The sequence below is a fragment of the Phallusia mammillata genome, chromosome 1 (assembly GCF_965637545.1).
Source record: "Phallusia mammillata chromosome 1, kaPhaMamm4.hap1.1, whole genome shotgun sequence".
In the NCBI taxonomy this organism is placed as follows: Eukaryota; Metazoa; Chordata; class Ascidiacea; order Phlebobranchia; family Ascidiidae; genus Phallusia; species Phallusia mammillata.
The window spans coordinates 34,784,332-34,799,809 of NC_137252.1; the positions used below are offsets into that span (position 1 = coordinate 34,784,332).

Consider the following 15,478-nt stretch of genomic DNA (forward strand, 5'->3'; position numbering starts at 1 on the left):
GCATACAATTTTTCTAAACAGTCGTTGACTATAATTGTCCCAACACATTAAAAATGCCTTTGAAATATAAAGATTTTGCAGTTTTAATTTCATAGCCGCTGCACACGAATTCTAAAAGTAAAACTTCTATAGGCGCCGGAAACTACGTTATTTCGTCCACAAACGAGGTTAGCGAGCTATAAACATTTACACCCCAATTTGGAGGCAAACGTGTCTGTAATTAAAAGTAAATTGGTAGCGCAAGTTTAATGGTAATTTGCACGTTTTTCTGCAAAACACGAAGTAGGCGAGCATCATGACATGATAAAATACAAAACAATTCAGCAGCAAAACATCCCATGAGCCCTGCGTACTTGACACCAACATTTTGTAGTTGTTTTTAAAGTTTACAAAGCAAATTTTAGGATTTTCAAGATCGAGTTATTTTTTAGAACGATTTAAACTAGTTTTAATGTTTTTTGCAGATGGATGCGACGAATTAATTATTTATATCGGATGATTGTAAGCGCCAATGAAATTCATCACTTCTGTGAGTGATGCTTTGTAGAGTGCTGACTCATACCGCAAAACTTTTTGGCCAGGTTAGCAAAAGTCACGTAACATCAAAAATAAAACGTATCAGTATCATTTCAGGCTGACTGTATTTTTCAGATGTCACTGTGTACAATTTCAAGTGTTTATTAAACTTGTTCAACGTAAACGACACAACACAACGAAACAGACATATTTTTTACACAGCCGAGAAATAACGTTATATTCTCACAAATCGCAAAACGACACGTTTCAATAATGAGGCGAGAGTAGGTGATTTAAATGCGTTGTAGCAAAGAGCCTGAGAATCGACGAAAACTTGTCGGCTTTCGCCTGAGGTAACAATTAAGTTGTGGAAGTTTCTACTGACAGCAATTATATCGGCTACATATCCTCCGCTTGAAATAATCTGTCGAAAAAAAGGTTTTTATGAGGATATTATATTTTGTTGGTAAGGACACATTGATTTTGTGTTTTCTCCTATTTATTTGTCTGATAACTTTGCAAACCTATTTCATACATACTTTATAGTTGATTTTTGTTAAAACTTTTTACCAACCTGATGACGACGAATCTGACGATGACGAAGACGATGACGTCACTGCAAAACACAATCAAAATTAATAGAGAATCACAAAGATAAAACTGGTTTGGAATAGTGACATGGCAAGCAGACTGTCGATTAATTTTGTATTATGTGAGGTAAGAGCGAAAGGAAACATGTAGGTAAAGATAATCCAACAATTTGGGTACACACCTTTCTTTTTGTATTCTATATCTTTTAGTAATTTACTTTTAACACTAAAAAAACATTGGTTTGATGCACAAATTTCATTCCAAATTCAAAAAGTAGGTAAAGCTAATCCCACAATCAACAAACACTTTTTGGCCACACTCATTTAAGAATGCGGTTTTATAAACAATTAAGAGAACAAAACACTTTATTATTTTCGGCAGGAAGGACGACGCTTAAATGCCCTATGTTATGTTCGCTGTGGGTTGTGTGTCTGTAGACAAAGTTTCGGTAAGTATTAAATACCAACTGCAAATCTTATCAATCTTTGACAAAACATGTTTCCGGCCTTATCCAATTTTATAATTTATACATTCTTGTACCAGTGTACGAAGTTTGCGACTTGTTTGTAGTTCATTAGCTGTCGGTAATAGTTTATAGGTGGATCTTTGTGTCGTTTTACTATTTGATTTCGATGATTTTTGAATTATCGGTTGGCGATTTTAATTTCCGATTTTAAAATCCTACCAACTCAATTCATTTTGCTATGCCAGAATTGCATTGAAATCAGCTTAAATCTTACCAGGACATTCGTATCTAACTTCGTAATCTTTGCATTTTCCGTCTCTTTGTTCGCGGTTATAACATAGAAATCCGGTTTCTGGAATCTTCCTTCGAATCTTCTCATTAGTTTGCGATACGGGGATTTTCCCGTCGACTGTACGAACTTCGATTCCGATTGGACGCCTGGAAAAAAGAAACACAAGTTTTATTCGGAACGAATTAGGAATATCAAAATTTCAACAAAGAACTTCACTCAAAAAAGGCACAAAATTTCAGTATTGAAGTTGTAGTTTATGGTTGTAAGTCGGTCCGAGCTTTTCGCATTTCGACTTTGAATCAAACCAGCATAATTTCGACCTGACCATACACGCCACATTATGTTGTCGTTTTAGTTGACAAACCCAACTTTTCGGGTTCATTTTTTTTGTACTTTTGGATTTAGCCACAATTCGATCCCCTTCAAAACTATATGCTTTAGTTTATTTCTGTTTGTGTAAGTAAAAAGTATTTGAGATGAAATTACGATAATGAGTCAGAAAATACAAACTATATTTAGTTAAATGATGGTACCTGCAGATCGTTCGGTCCTTTTGGCGTGCTCGGTACAGGTACTCGAGATCCCCGTTCAAGTCTGGAGTGTCGGTGCTGATCCATTTGGTCCATGTCGAAGTAGCAGTTGGTGTTGTGCTGGTTGTGGTGGGCGCGTCTGTGTCTGAAAATTCACAAATTTGTTGCAGGTTTTCTGTCAAATAAATCGGGGCTCATCTACCTATACTCCAACGCCCACTTTTCCTTGTCTTTACCAAAAGCTTTTCACCAACTAATACTAATATATTGTAAAGTGTGTAATGTCTACTTAGTTCTCACAAAACAGCAAGTGGTGAACGTAGAACCTGAATTGCCGTTTCCGTGATAAATTTAAGTTTGATTATGTGAATACTAGAGATAAAATCGGGATAGAAATTAGTACTCATGCGTTTCAACCACGAGGTTAACATAGTATATGGAAAAGTCTAATTACCAAACTTTTCGTTTCGCAAACTCTTTCTGCAGTTCGTTATGTTTTAGACTTGAAGGTTTGCGGAAGTAAGCTTCTGTCACATAACGCTTTATAATACGGTTTAGCGCGTTTAACCATAATCCACCAATTGTGCCCTCCACTTTTTGCGCTCCATAATATTTTAACGTTTCGCAGCTATTTCCGGCTTGGTGATTGTTTTAGCGCTATTTTGTCACACTGTGTGTTCTTTCACCAAGCGAAATACATTTAACTCACTTGGCCGGATGGCCTGGCGCGCCTGACCCATACACAGACATAAAAAACCTGATTGGGATTCGTCCCCGGGGGTGTCCTGGGTTCGAACCCCGTAAAAAAAACTCAAGTAACACAAAATTTGAAAGAAAAATAATCTCCCAAACTTACCTTCTCCTTTTCTGCACAAATATCTCACTCTGTAATCGCTACAGCGACCTGAGTTCTGGTGAATCCCCTTACATAGGAATCCTTGATCGGGGCTGAATTCGGCGAAAACTTCGTCGGTTTCACTGGAAGGGACCTGAGAATTTAAAAACGTTTACAACTTTTGTTTTTCACTTTTAAAGTCATAAGAACGATGTTTTTTTTGGATTCACACTTTGCTTTCCCTGAACAAAATTTTTATGGCTTCCAGTTAAAAAATTTAAAGCAATTTGTGTTTCTGCGTTTTATTCCAGCTATTTGTTGTAGTAAAAGAGACTTGATTAAGACATCGAAACAGCGGTGTACAAAATAAAATTACAAGTTTGTTTCTTTAAACTTAAAAAATAGAATCTCCGAGTTCGTTGCTTGGCGGATAAAGACTATAATGAACCTTGTGTCTATTCGTTTAAGTTTATGAAAAGATTAAGTCAATCGTCCCTAAGATTTTGATACATATACATATTTCGCATTAACAGTTTCGTAATTATCAGTAAGGTAGCATAACACACTGGATCTGTGACTGTAAGAATGAAATATCTAACTGTGTAAAATACAGAAGATTGATGGAAAACGTCAAACTAAATTTTTCTTTCTCACCCCATCAGTGGTTTGAACTTGTATTGCGAGAGGTTTAAAGCAAATCGGTTTATCTGCAGTTCGGAGTTCGTCGTCGTTCGAATTTCCGCTGGATGGCGTTGAGTTGTCAACCCACTCACTCCAAAACACTGGGAAAAAGACAAAAAACAAAACGTGAATACTTCAACCCTGGCTAGGTAAAAGATGTTTCATTGAATCTTTGACAAAAAATTAGAGAGTAAAATTTCGCAATAAATGGGATACAGTTTCCCTGGAGTGAAATTTTAAACGCGTTTCTGATGATAAATTTTAAAAAGTACTTTCGTATCAGATTTGGGTGTAAGCTAAATTCAATCCAGACCACTAAGCCTAAGCCTACTAGAGTAATTTTAGTTGAATCTTTTATACCGTTCTGGTTTACTGCACAAATTATGGGCAGGCTCTTTGCTTTTATACCATAATCTGCCATCGACGCCAGTGACACATTATTATTTTTTTACCGGAAATACATTATCATGATTATCATAATCTTTGGAATACTACACATATATCTGTTTACTATACATGGAACGTCATTTATAGCATGTTACTTTTCACGGATTTTTAATGTCGTAATATTCTTCACTAATTTAGTTGTATAATCTGCTTTAAATAACAGTTTTATCTAAAAGTATTTGTTTCGTATCAGATTTGGGTGTAAGCTAAAATTCATTTCTACATAGCTTATTGGAGTAACATTTGTCATACTTTTTATACCTCCTAGTTTACTAGTTAAATTTCACAAAATTGTTGTATTTATTAAAAGGCTTCTTTGCTATTATACAGACGCCACTGCCATACACGAGACGTCTGGCAACAAGCATGTCACTTTCATTTCCATTTGAGTCGCTGTATTTCTTTTTAGTGTTACCTTCATCTGATTCGATCGGAGGAAAATCTGAAGCCTTGATGAGACCCGGTGGGCACTGGAATCGAACCTGCAACCTTCCGTTCACCCGACGCTCCTCAGTGTCCAAAACCTGGTTGCAGACCTCGTCACGGCGATGACGAATCAGATGACTCAGAGTTTCTGCCCGGGTTAGCTGAACATCGCCTCTAGTGGACGCAGGAAACCAGCGTGTCCATTCCGAGTCTGACAAAAAAAGTCAGAGTTGGGAATTTAGTTGTATTTTCAAAGTGGGTGTAAATAAAAATTTTAGGATGTTCTCAGGATTAACAATAACAAAACGTATAAAATCCACTAGAACAGTGGCTATTTATGAACCACATGTACAAATTACGGTAAATTCCTTCCCTACAGTTATGAAATTCCACCCGGGTTGAAAACTACTGCACTAGAACGAGTATAGAAATATCTACACGCGTACCCACTTAAGTGATGCAACCGTGCCTCTACCATAAGGGAACGATTTGAAAACGAACGAATCGACCGTTGAAAAAACTCAGAACGTTGCCTAGAGATATTCGAAACACTCATTACAAAACATCAATCTCCATAATCTTCCCTCCCTCCCTCCCTCTCTCTCTCTCTCTCTCTCTCTCTCTCTCTCTCTCTTTATTCTCTTTCTTTCTATCACCTTTCTCCACATTCTCCCGTCCGTCAGCATGATAGTGAACCGGTGCCCCGTCCCTCCAAGCTTCCAGGTTGAGACGCGGAAACTGCTCGCACGGAAGTCGCGGGTTGTCATGTGACTCGACTTTCATCGGATGAGCCTGCAGTGTCATCATATCGTGTGAGATGTCGCAGAGAACTCTCGAATATCCGGTGACACGAAGAGCCGCAAGTTGGTCTGCGAGTAAAACAACGAAGTTTAGCGGTTGTTCCAGGATTTGTTTGTGTCAATTTATGGTAAAAGTGTTTGCGACATAAATGGTGACGTGGAAATTAATGACGTACTACCTTTTTTGAAAGCCTTAGATGCTTAAGATGATTTTGTATGGAATTTATGATGTCATTTAATACAGACAAAACAGGTTAATCCAATTTGCCCGGCGTTTTGTCCTGATTAGGCGAAATGCATTTAACCAACTTATTTCCAAAACAAATGGATGACAATATTTTGAATTCGCGAAGCCGATTAAGCGGATTTCCCAAATGACCTGATTGCGATTAACCAGTATATACCGGTGAAACAGGTTTAATGACTCAGTGTTTTTGCAATGCATGCAACACTAATGTTCCATTCAAACAATTCTCACCTTCAGTGAAATACTGGAAGATTCCCCCGTTTTCGTGCCAGAACCGATCCCCCTTCTTAATATCGCGGAACTGGTGAGCGATGATGCAAGCGAAAGTTGGACCAACCGCCCCATCATCCTCCGGACGCTCCGCTACTCCACCGATGAACAGGTCAATGTCGTTGACGTCACTGTGTAAAAAAATGGGATTTACTTTGCTATTAATTGGCACCAAGCTAAGTTGAAAACCGTGCTTACACAGAAATCGTCCCAACTGATTATTACATTGCATAACGAAAAACACAGACTGATTCAAACATATTGAAAGGTTCAGTTTAGTATACAAGCTAAGTTCATAAAGAAGTTATCGTATTTGCTGCTTAGACTTGGTTTGCGTAATTTAAAAACCCTTGTGGACTTGATGCAGTTATACGCTTAATAAAGCGTTTTCCAACCGACTTATTTATAAAACAGCCTTGGTGATTTTGTTTGTTTCGATGCAAGTCTGGTTAATCGCATGTTCCGTTTAATTGCATGCAGCATCACATACTAATTTTCGATTAATTTATGTGGTATCACTAGATAACAAATGTGACAATTGGTCGCATATAAAGCTGGGTAAATTGGATATGTAACTATGCGGTTACAAACTGAGGTATCGGACACCCGGAGGGGTCTGTAAGGAGGGCCTGCGAATGCCAAAACTGTAAATATTTTTGAGAAGAGTTTTAAAAATTATGTAATCGAACTAGAGGAAAAGGTGAATGTACAAAACAAGTCTGTTTCTACATAATGTTGGGAAGCACTAAATTTAAATCATCCCACTGTACTTTTATTAACAAAAAAAAACTTGCACAAATATAGTTCTATTTTTCTAAAACCACTATAAAACTTTCAAATAACTATTCTCGTTTTTACCTGTAAAGTTTTTTAAATGCAACTCTGTGTCGAGGTTCGATTTCCATGAGGTCGTCGAAACTTGTAGCTTTCTTCAATCCACAGAAGTTCCTCCACTCGTTGTAGGAAGGCAAGCCGTGATCGCGTCCTCTCTGGATGTTGATGGCCATCAGATCAAGACCGAAACGACCTGACACGTTTGCATGTTAAAGTTTGTAAAATAGAGAATATTAGGATTTCTTATTTAAAATAGCACAAATTTGTTTTGTTTATTTTTTTTTATCTTCGGGGGCGGGCAACGCCTAAATGTGGTATGCGCAATTATCTAGGGGTTGGTGGTTTTTAGTAAGTCCAACCAAATCGGTTTCACTGTATTGAAGCAATGACGTTCACGTTTTTGCTCAGGGAAACACTAATTACCAAGACATGATAAGAACCCCATAACCTTTCTGGCGCAATCCATCGTACTTAAGCAATCAGTAAAAGTCAACTTCCAGCTAAATGAATTGTTCGTCTGTTCCAGCTAGAGGTCAGTAAGGAGCATACAACACTGTGTTTTCGTCCTTATATTTCATATGTTGTATATTTCGCGATTTTGGCACCAGCAGTATCTTAGTCAAATTAAAAAAAACTGCTATTTAAAATTAGTAGTAAACCTGGTTCTGCGAATAGAAAGTTTGTCAAGTCGTCCACTATGGTCGTGTCGACTTTCATCGCGCTGTCCTTGAGAAATCCGCGGGCAACCGAGCTCATTCCGCCCGTCGACATGTTCAAGATTGGCTCAGAGTTGAAGAAGCTGTAAGTATGTTGAATTTTTAATACTTTATTCCCTAACTTGGATATCAAAATCGTAAACTAGTTGTAGCCAGTACACACTATTTTGACTCGCAGAACCGGATACACTAGCCAAGACGGCTTATGTCTCATCACCAGCTGCACTGATGAGAGCTTATAAGTCGAAACAGTGTGCACTGTCTGCAGCTTATTTATCATTTGATAGGTCGGTGCTTTATATTGAATAAAGAAAATCCATTTGTGTTTTAAATGCAAAATCTACATTCTAGAACATATAAGGGGTTTACGAAAGGTACTTACATGTTTTTGAGATCCATGGTGTAACCGTGTTCTTGATCCCAGGACGCTGTAGGTCTGGATAATTTGTTTGTGATCATACTATGACCGAACCTGAAGGCGGACGCTGCGAATGCATTAGCAACAGTTGCATCGTGCGTGGAGTCGTAACCGTACCAGAAACCCTGGGTAAAAAGTGGAAAAGTTGAAATTAGGTTTATTTTGAAAGGTTTGCTGCATGCAATGGACACCATTTCGACCTGTTGTGTCTTATCGCAATATGACCGCTAGTGTGACGTACAAGTTGAAGCAGGGTAGAGCTACTAACACTGAGCTTCACCTTTGGCCCGACCTGCGAACTTCTGGTAGGTGGCGCAACAGAGCATAGGCGTTTATGGTGCTGTTACAGCAATTTGGGTTTATGGTAAGAATAATTGCTGAGTCAGCACCATAAACGCCTATGCTCTTTTGCGCCATCTACCAGAAGTTCTCAGGTCGGGCCAAAGGTGAAGCTCAGTGTTAGTAGCTCTACCTTGAAGCAGTGGTCACTTTAATTTTTTTATGGTAGTTAGGCCAATTAATACCAAACTTTGTGGACACGATAAGCTTATACAAGCAATGCTTAAGCTACTCTTTGACAAACAATACGAGGACGGGTTTTAAACCAACACCTTCGCGAACACAATGCGTGGCCATCTCACTATTTTTTTAAACAAAATATCTGATCATTGTTTGTTATTTGACAGCATTTTAACATTTTTCAGTGGATCTCACAAAATGTGATGACGTCATATTTGAAAGCTAATCGTAATTGTGACGTCACTAACGCGTTGTTGTTTATCTGCTCACCTGTTTGAGAAGAGAAAGTTGGAACCGTTTCATGTTTTTCTTTCCGAGCACAGCAGGTAGGAAATGTTGGTAGGTGACAATTTGCTGCAAAGCTGTTACGATCGATCGCGTCGTCTGTGAAATATAATTTCACGTTTTATTTCTTTTGGTCACATCTTTGGACATTTTAAATAAAAAACTTTTGTTATTTTTACAGTCAAGCAATCGCTTTGTTTGGCGAACCTTGCTGTATTAGATCAATAATGAGTAAAATAGTAGCTTTTTATTTTAAAACGTGTAAAACCGGTTTTAAGTGTTTGCGGTTTCGTTAACAAAATGCTCAAACTGTGCTCCGATGTAATTACAAATATTCACCAATTTCGACCACATGATGCAAAAAAAACACCCGCCTACTTTAAACACCGAAAGTTAGCCCATGTCTTATGTCTGTGCTTTATAGTTACAAATATTCCCTGCAACGATTTTTCACCTTAAATATGAGTGAACCTTCCCAATCTGGGTTGATACGCTTGAGTTCCTTCGCAATCTGGTTGTGCTTAATCATCCATATCGTGTGTTGGGTAGTGAGGGCGCTGTTTTCATTGACACGAGAATCACCTGAAATAAAAAAAGGTCAGTATATACAAGTTTAATGCAATGACATAATACAAGTTTGAAACTAAACGTTCAAGCTTTGGGATTGCAATACTTTGATTTATTCGAATAAGATACATCTTAACAAGCTTTCCAATAAATTTTCGCAGGTTTTAAATTCGGTGCCATTCCGAGTATAAAACCCAAAGTGGATTTTAATAACTCTATTTTCAAATTTTTGTTTAACAAATCGTTCATAAAACAAGTCCCGAGAAAAAAACGAGCGGCCACAAAATGAAATCGTATGGTTCGGACTTAATTGAAGTCACCAACGTAAAAACTTTAAGACAAAACAAATGAAACTGATCCCAAGCAATAAAATTTTGTTTTTTCGTTTACTCCAGTTTGCTTTGCTACGTGCAGTTCGACAACGGACCCATTCAAGCCATATCTGTGACGTGGACGATGTGGGTTTCGACGGGGTCTCTTACTATGAACTTATTGTTACGTCAGAAACACAAACAAACAAACCTGCGACGAAACAAGGAATATCCGATGGTTTATGGATTGTGATGGGACAAGACATTTTGGCGGCGATTGTCCGGTTAACTTCCGTTTGAAGCGGGAGATGCGGCATCTTGCCGTGGTAGCGTAACCTTTGAACTTTCAACTCGCCGATTTCTGCGCGAAATAATAAAGTAAAGTTAAAAACAAAACCCACTGCAGACAGTGCACACTAGGTGGACCTATAAGGTCTTATCAATGCAGCTGGTGACAAAACAAATATGACTTGGGCAGGAACTTGGCCGAACGGTCTGGCGCGCCTGACCCATATACAGACATAAAAAAACCTGATCGGGATTCGTCCCCGGGAGAGTCCTGGGTTCGAACCCCGTGAAAAAAAAAAGAAAAAAAAAACATATATGACTTATTGGCCAGTGTAGCCAATACACGGCACTCCAGCCCCATATATTTTGTTTGATGTCAACATTTAATCAAAAAACTACGTAGTTTCTCTCGTATTAGCTGTTAAAAACACGCAAGTAGGCAAATGAAAACTAGTCTTTTTTGTTTTTTTGAATTTATGTTCGTAAAGACCTGACTTAAAATTAAACCCGAAAGTTCTGTCTACCGAAGTGAATTTGGCACACAAATGTGGTCACGTGTGAAGTCAGGCCCGATTCAACTCGAACCTGAACCGAAAAGTCGAACTTACAACTCTGTTTGAAACTGACCTGATTCTGGGTCGAGCAGCGCCCTCAAGTGTTCCTCTGAGTTCCCGTAAACAGTTCCGAGATCGATGTAACCTGTTATCTCGTTCATCTGCTGACGAATCGAAGCGTCACCTGAAACACATAACACTGGTCAGTTGGTGTCGCGGTGGAGGGAATTATTTCAAGTGTGGAAGTGAAATTAGCGGCAAAAAAATTAAGGTTGTTTAGGCAATGTTACAAGAAAAATGTATGTATTTAAAAACGTTTATTACAGTACAGATCATCGCCAGTGATTATATTATTTTTGTGAAGAAACAACGGTGCCTAAAATACTTAAAAAAAAAAGTATCCAGATAAAGCCCTTGACAAAATAGAAATTTGACGCCAATAACAAAAACCAGTTAAACCTTAAAAAACAAGGTTCTTCGGTACCATGTATGAGTACCTGATTAATTATCAAAGTCTCTCGAAGTTTATCAGCCAGAAGGTCGAGTCGTATGTCTCGCGTGGTTTGTTGACGCGTATGTTTAATGTCGCGCCATTATAACGTGGATTTGGCATCAGATTTCGAGACAACGCAATGTTGATGTATGTTCGTTGAGCAGAAACGTGTAGTTGTATAATTATGTGCAATTGTGTCGTAATGATCATAATTACGTTAACCACACAACGGTTGAAATCATGCGACTGAAAAAATTAGGGCCTGTTCTTCGGAAGATGTAAGTTTCAAATTTATCGCAACGTTAAAGTGCATTGTTAATTTAAGGTGTTTTTTTAACCATTTTAGTTTGCAGACCTGCATGTTAAAACTGTGAAAAGTTGGAGCGTTAACCATCAAATACTTTGTCGCAAATGTAGCTGCAAAACACAAGTGACTCCATGAATTAAATAGTGTCTGAAAGTTTTAGGCTGTTTTATTGCATTTTTGTTTTCAACAAAATTTTTCCCAAAGTAGGTGAAAACAAAGATTCAAAATTCGCCAATTTAAAATTTATAGCTGTTCCCAAGTAAGTCCTTCCAACCGCCTAACTATAGCGCATCTCTGTTTATGTTTTGTCATTACTAAAAAAAACAAATATGACGTCACCACCCATCAAGTCAGTGACGTCACAGCACATGACGTCATCATCAAGTTGACTTACAAGCCTCGGTGTTGGTGTCGGCGACTGCTACGGCGCGTTTCACTTGAAAACATTTCTTTCCCTCTTTGCGTCTCTGCTCGTCGCCTTCAGGAATTTCAATGTTGATGCATTCGGGCGACGGGTCCTCGCAATCGCACATCACCGGCTGGTCGTCAGCGCCTGTTTGTTTATAAAATAAATGTTAGGGCAGGTTAGTGTAGCGGTTGCGACGACGCCTTAAAAGCGAGAGGTCGTGTGTTCAAACCCGTGCACTTTATTTTACACAAATTAAAAAAAACGGAGGTATATACACAGTGGTGGGATTCAACCGGTTCGCTCCGGTTCTATAGAACCGTCTCACGAAATTTTATAAGATCAGCGAACCGCTTACCATCACTGGTTACTGTCAATGAATTTTTTGTGACAGAACCGGCTGAAAAATATGACTTTTGTGATAGAACCGGCTGACGAAAAAAATAAATCCCACCACTGTATACACACACTTGTGCGAATTCGAATGAAGAACATAAAATTACAACGGAAATGTGAGTGCAAATTTGTATTAAACCTAACAACGCCCGAAACGCCTGACCTAGCTTGCAGCTCTAGTTTGAACGCCAAGTTAATGTTTTTGGTCTAAAAAAGATCCTGTTTACAAATTTACCAACCCACCTTTATTGATGACCGGAGTAGATGCGATGTCGTGTACAATGAATTGACCCCACAGTGGCAGCAGATGAGTAGCTGAAGTTGATCTTTCTGATACCGAATCCGACATTGTTCGTGATATAAGCCGAGCTGATGGCAGAGCCCCACCACTCTTACTAACACGTGGAAGACCTGGCAATGAAATGAAATTTTATCCCGAGGTCAGTGGTACGAATCCATCGCGTGGTGGAAAATGTTAAGTTTTAATTTTGTATTTGGTTACAAAAGTTGCATTGGTTTAGTCGTTTATCAAATTAAAATAAGATTACAAACATTTGGGTAAACAGTTCAATGTACGGAATTTCACGAGAAGCGTACAACTATAAGCATGCGTATCTCAAAATTTTAATCAGTGACCTAAATATTTGTTTACAATCGACTTGCCGCTCACCAAATACTTTACACTTTAAAAATATTTTCATCTGTACAACTATAAGCAATTCCACAACCAATACATATAACTTGATATAATGCCTGGCAGCAATAGCTAATATAAATACATATAAAATTAAAAAAACTAGTTAACACTATATACGTATCTGTTCATAATGTTAATGATGAAAATAGCAGGCCCAAATGCATGTAACGACTGATGTGGCCCTTTATATGACTTTCTAATTTACTGACTGATTCTGTTGGCAGTTGAGACAGTCCTCTCAAATTTCGAGTTTATATGACTAATGATGGCATGAGCATTTGCCGAAACGGTTGAACTATAAAATATGTCGCTTTTTACTCCTGTTTGGGCCGTTATTTTCACAATTAAAACTGGTTAAAAGCTCAGTGGTCCATTGAAAATGCCAAGCAAACCCCAGTAACGTGCATAAATATATATCTAACCTGTTTTGTCAGCATAATCTGGTGGAAGCATTCGTTTGTATGAGCGATGAGCTCTTCCCTTGTTCTTGTCAACTCTGTTGTTGCAGGTTCCGTCGAATGAAACAAACCTGTTGAAAAAAATTATTTCCGCGATCAAGATCAAAGTAAATCGACAAAATATAAAGACATGATGGGACAACAAAAGTTGGTCGATTCGTTTATCCTGCATAATGGTCAACAAAGTAAACTAGTCAAAGAGCATGAAATCGCAATAAAAGAGGGCGGGTCTTTTCGCTACAATAGTGCAAGTTTTGATCGTTTGTTACATATTATTTTGTTTATACCAAAAAAACTAATACCTAAATGCCACGTTTCAAATGGAGATTAATCAATATGCATTGGGTAAAAGTGTTCCATTCGGAACCAAATATATCAGTACTAAAAAGTTGCACCAAATAAGTCCTATGTGTTAAAAGCCACAACGCCGTTTGCTGCCCGTATTATATAACAATACAATGTCATTGATTATTATGCGACTTACTTGTGGTCATGAACAGACGGACACTCTGGTTGTTCGAAGCAAGCACTGGTGTCGGTGGCCACTGTAGGGCGCACTTCGCCATGAGATGGCGCTTCGGTGGGAGTTACTCTTCCCGGTCGACGTAGACGAGTGAAAAACGAATCAATGTTGGTCAGGCGGAATTCTGAGCAAAAAAACACAAAGTTTTTGTTTGATCACAAACAACAAAAAAGTTTGTAAATTCAAGCAATCTTTAATTTTTTTTTTATCAATTTTTTTGTATTTTATCAAACACTCTTGTGATTTAAATCTTAGCTACAAGAAGCTCAGAAACGTGCCATAATAGTTTAATAAACTTAATTCAAGTTGACCTTTATAAATTCTAACCGCACCGTTTGAAATGAATATGATTATATACTGCTTTACAAAGCTACAATAGACACACATACGTAACAAAACACGGAACCTAAAAGCGTTTAAAACTACAAGTACTGCAACATAAAATTCAAGAATTTCGCTACAGCGATAACCTTAAGAAAACATAAACGTTGTTATTTTTTGAAACTAGTCTCAAAGCTAAACAACGATTAAAATCGAGTGTCGTTTTAGATCTAATATATTGAACCACTAAAAACGTTGTATTAATGGAAGAAGAAACTTTAGCCTACCTGTAGCAATACAACATTGTATTAAGCCGGCCGCTACCAAAACAGCAGCAAACTTCATTATAATTCTGCTCTCCTGTGCTTCTTGTCAATTAGAAACTAATCCCTGTACTTCCAAAAGCGAAATACACAAACCCGAACCCAAGTGTTCCAAGTTATATAGTGGAGAGTCGAATTAACATATCGTCACGACAAGCAGTAATTCGACTCTTTATGTTTACGTAAGCCGGATATTTAGGCTTGCGCGCATGCGGTAATCAGACATCGTAGGACATCAACTCCCCCCTTAACTGTAGTTTATTCCAATGTAATCAACCATAATGAAGTTAATAAGGGCTCGACGCACGTGGACTCGCGACGGTGATTTGACCTCTCTCTTGTTTCTTCGGTGAAATACTCGATGCTCCACGTTTTCGCTTCGTGTCCGCGGATGTTAGTATTGGTCACTTATTACTTGGGGTCGTTACCTTGTTATTTGGCGTCACGAAATTCCTTGAATCAAAAGGTCAATGGGTAATGGGTTGCATTCAAGGTAAAAGTTACAATAGGTTGATAAACCGCCAGGACCAATCATCTTAACAAACCACCAAAGATTGTATAAATAAAGTATTTAAAGGTTTGTGTTAATCATGAAATAAGTTGCCTATTATATTGAAGTTTTACATTGTTGTCTAATTACAACCTTGTTTGTGGTTTATTTCGTCCCCGAACGACACCCCCCTAAATGTTCGCGCACTGCCCTTTAAAGCTAATGGTTGTTGCAACGTTTTAAGAAGTAATGCTTTGGTTTAACTGTACATGGTGTTTAAAGCAAAACATTAGTGTACATGACATGAGCTTAAAAAATCAGCTAAACTAAAAACGAAATTGCAATTGCAGTAAAACAAACTAAATTAATTTATAATGAATGATAACAATAATATGTCGAAATGTTTGTCTTTAAAGATAACTGCTTTAACGGCAATTTTGTTTTAAATTACAAGTTAGAGCAGTTCTTTAA

At 38.0% G+C, this 15,478-nt stretch overlaps 1 protein-coding gene across 1 annotated transcript; it reads right to left on the reverse strand.

The window, feature by feature from the left end:
• Positions 1-662: 662 nt before the first annotated feature.
• On the reverse strand, positions 663-15,040 carry LOC145208908 (immunomodulatory peroxidase-like). Its single transcript, XM_080079159.1, has 21 exons — positions 14,482-15,040; positions 13,835-13,997; positions 13,315-13,421; positions 12,439-12,606; positions 11,788-11,946; positions 10,667-10,777; positions 9,963-10,112; positions 9,328-9,455; positions 8,859-8,972; positions 8,034-8,194; positions 7,595-7,734; positions 6,960-7,128; positions 6,063-6,232; positions 5,441-5,653; positions 4,774-4,995; positions 3,885-4,012; positions 3,252-3,384; positions 2,399-2,540; positions 1,848-2,011; positions 1,091-1,132; positions 663-940 (listed from the first exon to the last, which is right to left on the reverse strand). The coding sequence occupies exons 1-21, from the start codon at positions 14,537-14,539 to the stop codon at positions 894-896; spliced, it is 2,889 nt and encodes a 962-aa protein (XP_079935285.1). The 5' UTR covers positions 14,540-15,040; the 3' UTR covers positions 663-893.
• Between the last annotated feature and the right edge of the window lie 438 nt (positions 15,041-15,478).

Coding starts and splice junctions, on each gene's coding strand:
- LOC145208908 (XM_080079159.1), bottom strand. CDS start 14,539: ATGAAGTTTGCTGCTGTTTTGGTAGCGGCCGGCTTAATACAATGTTGT. Junction 10,778..11,787: donor CGACACCAACACCGAGGCTT/GTAAGTCAACTT, acceptor TATGTGTTTCAG/GTGACGCTTCGATTCGTCAG. Junction 9,456..9,962: donor TATTCCTTGTTTCGTCGCAG/GTTTGTTTGTTT, acceptor TTTTTATTTCAG/GTGATTCTCGTGTCAATGAA.